This window comes from Nicotiana sylvestris, chromosome 10 (genome assembly GCF_000393655.2).
Source record: "Nicotiana sylvestris chromosome 10, ASM39365v2, whole genome shotgun sequence".
NCBI classification, from domain to species: Eukaryota; Viridiplantae; Streptophyta; class Magnoliopsida; order Solanales; family Solanaceae; genus Nicotiana; species Nicotiana sylvestris.
The window spans coordinates 87,080,589-87,089,642 of record NC_091066.1 but is presented as its reverse complement, the minus strand read 5'-3'; the positions used below and the strand labels follow the sequence as shown (position 1 = coordinate 87,089,642).

At 41.2% G+C, this 9,054-nt stretch overlaps 1 protein-coding gene across 1 annotated transcript; it reads left to right on the top strand.

Annotated features, from left to right (window-relative positions):
* Nucleotides 1-1,089: 1,089 nt before the first annotated feature.
* On the top strand, nt 1,090-1,650 carry LOC138879641 (uncharacterized). The gene has a single exon (XM_070159260.1). The coding sequence runs from the start codon at nt 1,090-1,092 to the stop codon at nt 1,648-1,650; it is 561 nt and encodes a 186-aa protein (XP_070015361.1).
* The last annotated feature ends 7,404 nt before the right edge of the window (nt 1,651-9,054 follow it).

Genomic DNA, 9,054 nt, shown 5'->3' with positions numbered 1-9,054 from the left:
GAGAATCCGAGGTATATCTGTCGCGTCCGTGGACCGAAGAGTCCCTTTCTACTCTCCCTTTTGTATTAGCCCTTCTGTACTTTCGTTTCTTTGTTAGATATTCTGGAGGTAGATGCTTGTAGACATTCAAAGGCTTGTGATTATGAGATTCTGGGTTTTGGGAAATGTTATTAGTTTCAAGAGTTGTTATTGTGTATGCTGAGCGGCATTTTAAACACTATTTTATTTCGCTATTTTGGTTTTTAATTATTTTTTCCCCAATTGTTGTTTATATTCCGCATTGTTAGGCTTACCTAGTCGTAGAGACTAGGTGTCGTTACGATGATTCACGGAGGGTGAACTGGGGTTGTGACAAGTTGGTATCGGAGCTCTAGGTTCATAGGTGTCATAAATCACAAGCCAGTTTATTAGAGTCTCATGGATCGGTACAGAGACGTCGTTACTTATCTGCGAGAGGCTATGTAATTATTAGGAAAATTCCACTTCATTTGATTTCCTTGTCATGTGATATTTTGATGTCACAATTCTAAACTTCTATATTTTATTCTCTCACAGATGGTGAGGACACGTGCTACCCGAGATAATCAGGCACCCATGCCCCCTACTACAACCGTTAGAGGACGAGGCCGGGGTAGAGGCCAAGGACGTGCACGTGGTGCAGCCAGAGCACCCGCACGATCTGCCACCGAGGTACCACCAGCAGTTCCAGCCCGAGTCCAGGCACCTAATACGCCTACTGCTACTACTAATCCAGCTTTTCAGGAGACTATTGCGCGGTTCATGAGCATGTACACCACTTTGGCTTAGGCAGGGTTGCTTCCCCTTGCTGCAACCACATCTCAGGCCGGGGGAGGAGCACAGACTCCCATCGCCGGCCCTCTTGAGCAGCGAGTGCATGTTTATCAGGTCCTAGAGATTATTCTTGTACAGCCTGTAGTCCCAGGTCATCCCGAGGACAGGGCAGCGGCTTCAGAGGACGAGCAGCGGAGACTTGAGAGGTTCAAGAAGTATGTTCCTCCTGTATTCAGTGGGTTACTATCAGATGATGCCTTGGGATTTCTAGAGTAGTGTCATTGTATCCTTCGCACTATGGGTATATCAGGATCGAGTAGGGTTTCTTTCATTGCCTTCCAGCTTCGAGGAGCCGCCTATGAGTGGTGGCGTACCTATGAGTTAGACAGTCCAGATGAGGCAACTTCACTGACTTGGACTCAATTTTCATATATGTTCCTGAGAGAGTTTGTTCCTCAAAGACTTAGGGATGCATGGTGCACAGAGTTTGAGCATTTGCGCCAGGGTACTATGACTGTCTCGGAGTATGCTGTCCATTACACTAGCTTGGCTAGACATGTCCCAGACTTGGTTTCTACTATTCGCGAGAGGGTTTGCCGATTTATTGAGGGGCTTATTCCCAACATCAGGTCTAACATGGCTCGTGAGTTGGAGATGAATATTTCTTATCACCAGGTGGTGCGCATTGCTAGGAGGATTGAGGGTATTCATGCTAGGGAGATAGAGGAGAGAAAGGCCAAGAGATCTCAAGAGTCAGGCCATTATTCTGGTGCCTGTGCCCCAGCTGCAGGTCGTCATGGTAGGGGTTATATGAGCTGCCCCGTTCATTCAGCTCTTCCAGCAGCCAGTGGTATATAAGGCTCCTAGGCCCTAGGAGCCTTATTATGCACCTCTAGTATCTAGTGCACGTCCTGCTCGAGGTGCTTTTAGTGGTCAGTCCAGCAGACCATATGGGGAGGGATTTCCCCAGAATTAGGAGGGGTGCACCTCCATAGACTTCTCAGCCACAGCGTGCCCTATAGAGTTTTCAAGCTATAGTTACAGCTCCAGTTGCTACCCCACCTACTCAGCGAGCTAGAGCTGAAGGTCAGGGAGGTAGAGGTCGCCCTAGAGGGGGAGGCCAGGCCAAATACTATTCCCTTCCTGCCCGTACCGAGGCTGTTACCTCCGATTCTGTCATAACATATATTATACTAGTTTGTCACAGAGATGCATCGATTCTATTCGATCCAGGCTCCACTTATTCTTATGTGTCTTCTTATTTTGCTCCGTATTTGGGTGTATCTCGGGATTCTTTGAGTTCCCCCGTTTATGTTTCTACTCCTATGAGAGATTCTCTTATTATGGACCGCATTTATCGATTGTGTTTGGTTGCTCTTAGCGGTGTTGATACCAGAGCCAGTTTATTATTGCTCAGCATGGTAGATTTTGATATTATCTTGGGCATGGACTATTGTCTCCCCATTATGCTATTCTTGATTGTCATGCCAAAACCTTGACGCTGGCTATGCCAGGTGTACCGAGTGTTGAGTGGAGGGGTGCCTTAGATCACACTTCCAGTAGAGTTATTTCTTTCCTTAAGGCTCAACGAATGGTTGAGAAGGGGTGTGACGTGTATCTAGCTTATGTGAGAGATGTCAGTATTGATACCCCTATAGTTGATTCAGTCCCAATAGTACGGGAATTTCATGATGTGTTTCCAACTGATCTTCCAAGCATGTCGCCCAATAGAGATATTGACTTTGGCATCGATCTGTTACCGGGCACCCAGCCTATTTCTATTCCTCCGTATCGTATGACTTCTCCTGAGTTGAAGGATTAGTTACAGGAATTGCTTGATAAGGGTTTTATTAGGCCCAATGTATCACCTTGGGGTGCTCCTGTCTCGTTTGTGAAGAAAAAAGATGGTTTTATGCGTATGTGTATTGATTATCGCTAGTTGAACAAAGTTACAGTGAAGAACCATTATCCTTTGCCTCGTATTGATGATCTGTTTGACCAGCTTCAGGGCGCACGAGTGTTTTCTAAGATTGACTTGCGCTCAGGTTACCATCATTTGAAGATTCGGGAGCCACATATCCCGAAGACTACTTTCAGGACTCGGTATGATCATTACAAGTTCCTTGTTATGTCATTTGGGCTGACCAATGGCCCAACACCCTTTATGCATATGATGCACAGTATGTTCTGGACATATCTTGACTCATTCGTCATTGTCTTTATTAATGATATTCTGGTATATTCCCGTAGTCGGGAAGATCATGAGCAACACCTGAGGATAGTGCTCCAAACTCTGAGGGAAAAGAAGTTATATGCAAAGTTCTCAAAATGCAAGTTTTGGTTAGATTCCGTGGCATTCTTAGGCCACGTGGTATCGAGTGAGGGAATTCAGGTGGATCTGAAGAAAGTAGAGGCAGTGCAGAGTTGGCCCAGACCATCCTCAGCTACAGAGATCCGCAGTTTTCTTGGCTTGGCAGGTTACTACCGTCGTTTTGTGGAGAGGTTTTCGTCGATTGCAGCCCCTATAACCAGGCTGACCCAGAAGGGTGCTCCGTTCCAGTGGATGGAAGAGTGTGAGGCGAACTTTTAGAAGCTCAAGACAGCTTTGACTACAGCCCTAGTTTTGATATTGCCTACAGGTTCAGGGTTTTGGGATCAGTTCTTGCCATTGGCGGAGTTTGCCTACAACAACAACTATCAGTTCAGTATTCAGATGGCACCGTATGAGGCTTTATATGGTAGGTGGTGTAGATTCCCATGGGATGGATTGATTTGGGTGAGGCTAGATTATTGGGCACAGACTTGGTTTAGGATGCTTTGGAGAAGGTTAAGGTGATTCAGGATAGACTCCGTACAGTCCAGTCCAGACAAAAGAGTTACGCGGACTAGAAGATTCGTGATTTTTCCTATATGGTAGGAGAGCGGGTTCTGCTTTGGGTTTCGCTTATGAAGGGAGTTATGAGATTTGGGAAGAAGGGGAAGTTGAGTCCGAGGTTTATTGGCCCTTTTGAGATATTGATGCATGTTGGGGAGGTTGCTTATGAGCTTGCCTTACCTCCCACCTTGGCAGGAGTTCATCCGGTATTTCATGTTTTGATGCTCCGGAGATATCACAGTGATTCGTCGCACGTGTTGGATTTTAGTTCAGTCCAGTTGTACAAGGATCTATCTTATGTCAAGGAGCCAGTGGCAATATTGGACAGGCAGGTTAGAAATATGAGGTCAAAGAACACTGCATCAGTGAAGGTGCAGTAGCGGGGTCAGCCGGTCGAGAAGGCGACCAGGGAGATCGAGCAGGATATGCTCAACCATTACCCTCATCTTTTCACTACTTCAGGTATGTCTCTATGCTCGTTCGAGGATGAACTAATGTTTAAGTGTGGGAGGATGTAACGACCTGCCTGGTCGTTTTAAGAATTAACTCCCTGATCCCCTATAAACTGCTTTCCCCGTGTTTATTTCTGCTATTTTGATTTGTTGGGATGTTTGGTTTTGAGTTTCGGAGAGTTTTGGGATAGTTAGTCCTTAAATGAGAGTTTACGTTTTAGAAATTGGACCGCAGTTAGAGCAGTGTGAAGACGGCCTCGAAATGGAATTCCGTTAGCTCCGATGGGTTATTTCGGGCTTAGGGGCGTTTTTGGATTGTGTTTTGGAGGCCCGTAGCCAATTTAGGCTTGAAATGCCTATCGCACCCCCTTTTTTTCCTAAACGGAAATCGGGTTTATGACATTTGGAGAGACGACTCATTCCTTTTGGGAACTGGGTTTAAATTTGGAGAGTCGCCACCTAATGATTAGGGTGCATTAGGACACCAAAAGAGTTCGATTTAAATAACCAGAGATAGGGTAAGGGCTTGAAATTATTCTAAGGAGAAGGTGTTAGGCACCCCTCAGAATCCACTAGTGTGGTTCCCAGCCAGACAATTATTGTGAATTGAGGTGCAATTAATGTATAAGCAAATAAGGCTCAAATAATAGGGTATTTCAACACATAATGGTTTGAAAGTAAACAAGTGTTAAAAGAACAATTAGAAAAGCTGATTCTTTAGAATAAGGAGTTAAATTGCTAAAAGAATAAAGAATAAAGGAAAGGGGGTCCTAGGTTTATTAAAAATATGGATCACCCCACATAATGTCCGGTAATCACTCTTCAATGAGGGGCTACACGTGACATTATCGCATGGTCATCATATACATTTATACCCTTCCCACCCCGTTAAGGTATTAAAGCGCGGATTGGTCTCGATTACTTATTGCATGCTATTACCCATCCCATTCCTATCAATCCCGGAGGAACTTAGGACTACTAATCCTAAAAAGGAGGGATGCTGAGCTTATTTGGAGTTTCAAAGGTAAAAATTCTAAGGCGACATACAAAAACACATATTGCATATAAAAGGGGAAATACATAAGCATATAGGCTCAAGTATACCTCCTCGAACAAACACATAAAGTAGCATGTCTTACACATACTGCTTAGCTCTGATTGAAAAGCATTAAAGACGAGGGAGATGAGATTGTTGAGGCAGTTTTAGTTTATTGCATAACTTAGATAAGAAGTTCGAATCAGGCCTGCCTGCTGGTTGTAGTGATTAACAGATTTAGTTTTACAGTTATTATTCTAAGGCTTGCCTAAGTGTTAAACGAGGTCCTATAGGCATGATATCTACTGAATTTAAAAGGTGATGAGATAGTAGAAGCTTGAAATAAATTATTCGAAATCCTATAAGCATGCTTGTTAAACCTTGTTAAGCGAGGGAATTAGGTTATTAAGAGAAGCAGAATGAACAAAAAAAACTGAACTAGTTACAGGTTCTGCAGGTGGTATTATCAACTATTACCGACTTTAATTCCTAGGAGCATGTTATCTAACATTGACTGTGAATGAAAGCGAATCAGATTGATTTAAGAAACCCCTATAGGCGTGATTTCTATGCATTACTCATTTTAAACCTTATAGGCATGACATCTAAAAGAAGTTTGAATATGCAGAATTAAAAGTACCATATAGGCAGGTTTTCTACATAAAGTTGAATATGCAGAATTAAAAGTACCCTATGGGCAGGTTTTCTCCATGAAGTTGAAGATGCAGAATTAAAAGTATCCTATAGGCATGGCCTCTAGGCGAAGTTCGAATATGCAGGAGTTAAAACATCCTATAGGCATGTTTTCTACCCTTGCATGCATAGTTACCCAAACCTTTTCACTAGCCAGCCCCAAGTGTTTATTACAACTTATTACAAACAAGAATAACAAATTACATTAGAACAGAAAAATACAAAGAAAGTATAACTAGAGGAGGCTTGATTCTTGACTTCCTCTCTGAGTTACGAGATAAACCAACTCAAAGACCATTGATCCAAAGCCTTTCTCCAATTTGAGTGTGTCAGAGTTCTCTAAGAGACTCAATGGGACTCAGGGCAGTGCTCACACCCAAATTGTATTATCAGAATAGGGACAAGTGTAGTGTGGAAGTGCTAGCCCTAAAGTGTCTAAGTTCAGAGGGAGCTCATGGGTCCCAAGGCAAGTCTCACAAGAGGGGGGGGGGGTAGAACTTAAGTCTAAGAGAGAGTGCAGGTGAAGAAACAGAGTAAAGAAGAGGGAGAGAGGTTCTGGGAAACAGTTACAAAGTTAAGGACTTCACACACAAGGGGTTCAGGGATTGGGGATTGAAAAGAGCCTATGCACTTAGGCATTAGTTAATTCTGGGCATGCAAAGCAATAGGGAGTGTTGTTATGCTTACAGAATCAGCCAGAATACACAATCACATAATGGTAACATAGAGGTTATGATCCCAGGGGAATCACGTTTGAGTCATAGACATCAATACTTAATACTTTCATGCCTCAAACAAACCATCAGTATCAACACATTGGGGTAGGGATTTAGGACACATAATAGATTCAAAATAGGTATAAGGAAATTACAGCATGCTAAATTAAGTACTGGACTAAACACAAGCAATAGGCAAACAAGAAGGCAAAAATATTAAGTAAACATATTGTTGTGATGCTGAAATCTTAATCAGAACATACCAGCTCAAAGAAGCAAAATATAGTAAATGCAGGTAGCAGGACTTTGAAGACATGCCACAGTACAAGTAGCAAGAGAGAATATTTTGAGTGTAAGTGATTTCAGAACTAAGTGTGTTCGTGTGTCTGTGTTAATGAAAGAGCATGGTATTTATATTCTGAAGACAGACAGAAAATAACGCAAGGATCACAGTTTAGCAGTAATTATAGAACTATGTACCAATTAAGATCAAATCAGTATAAGGACTTCCTTTAATTAAGGAGCTAAAATCAAACGGTAATGGGCAGAAAATATTTAAGGAAAGAAATCAAGTAAGCATCATGTGCAGAGTAGACAATTATGGGTAAGTGCATAGAGGTTTAATTAAGGGAAGAATCTTTGAAATACTCGGTTAGCCAAATAAGGTAAGAAAACAAAGTAAAATTACAGCATGTGGAGACAATCGAAAATCGGTACTTAGCAAATCAGGGAGTCAAGGATTTCAAAATCATTGATTTAAGGAGAGTGACATGGGTTCCCAAGAATAAACAAGTAAACCAAGTTAAAGACAAGAGAATCGAAAGTCTAAGGGGAAGTTTTCAAACCAATTCAAAAATAGGGAAATCAGTAAAACAAAGAAAGAATCAAATACATGAGTGCAATCAGAAATTACACGGGAGGTTTGAAATCAGTCCAAAATTGAAGGTCATTTTAGAGGGGAATTTAGCATATAAAAAGAGTGCATAAACATTAGGCATGCGAGGCTGAACTTGTGACAAAGAGAATAACAATCACAAAATCAGTAGATAGTGAATTATCGCAACATGGTAGTCACATAGGTCAACTTAGTAATAGGGAAAAAGGGTGTCAGAAGCATGCAAAAGTCTGGGTAAAAAGACTTTTTCTGAAAAATATAGTCTAGTTTCAATACTTGCAAGAAACCAAATCACATAGAGAAACAGAAGTTGAAACAAAAAAGACTTCGAATCTAGTCGAGCTAATTCAAACAGATGAAGCAGTTTTTAGAAGTTCGAATAGGTCTAGAGAAATTAGGGTTTTGAAATTAATCGAATTTAGAGAATGACGAACATAGTAAATCACATAGCAAGTAGTCTCAGGACTCGAATGAACCCAAAATTTTAGGGTTTTCACCATCAATCGAGTTCTAGAGATGAAAAGCAAGTAAATCGGACAAATACTAACAAAATCGATTCAGAAATCTCAAAAGGTCAAAACCCTTAACATGCAAACTCAAATAAAAAAACAACATAAGGAAACATAAGAACATGTTAGAAAATCGGAGAAAGCTTCGAAATAACTTAATAGAAACTCAAATCAGAAAAGATAAGGGTTCTTGAAGGTAGAGTTTTGAAAGAAACCTTAAGAAAATGTTTAAAAGTTTAGAGTAAACACAAATCTAAAGAAATTGGAAGAACCTCAAAGGTTAGGGTTTCAAAAGAACCCCGATGGTGAGAAAGGCTTGGAAACCATCGATTTAAGCAGGAAAAGTCAAGAGTCAGGCTTGAATAGCCATGGCTGGCCGAAGTAAAGTCAAAGATGACAGAAGATAGCCATAAGAACTGAAATCGACCAAGGTCTGGACCAAGCTTTCCCGATCTGGCCTTGAAACCATAGTACTCAAACACATAGAAGCCAAGGAAAGTGGATACAGGCCTCCAATGGCTTTGGAGGCCATGGATTTGGGAGATTTTTAGTGGTAATTAAGGGCGGTGACTAGGGTTTGAGAGGGGATTGAGAGAGAATTGAGAGGGAGGGGGTTGAAGGCGGCTGCAGGTGAAAATGACTAGGGTTTGGGGTAGGTTGGGATTAAAAAAGGAAAGGGCTGATATGAGTTGTTGATCTAGGCGATCAACGACTGGATTAAAAGGAAATCCGGGCGGGTTATTTAAAACGGGTCATGGGTCAGGTAGATTAGGATTTGGGCTGGGTAATTGGGTTTAAAATTGGGGTTCAATTCAGGCTACAATTGAAACACAATTGGACTATATTTTAAATAACCACTTTTTCCTTATTTATTTTATAAAAAATAGTAGAATAATTTATGGAAATAAATTAAAGGTATTAAAATAATTATTAGAATATAATTATCAAATTCAAAATATTGGACCTAATTTTTATAGGCATAAACATAATTAAATCTAAAAGAGGCTAATATTGCAATTATATGCAATTTAGCTTTAAAATGCTAAATAAATTTGTAAAAATATGCAAAAATTACATTAGCTATAT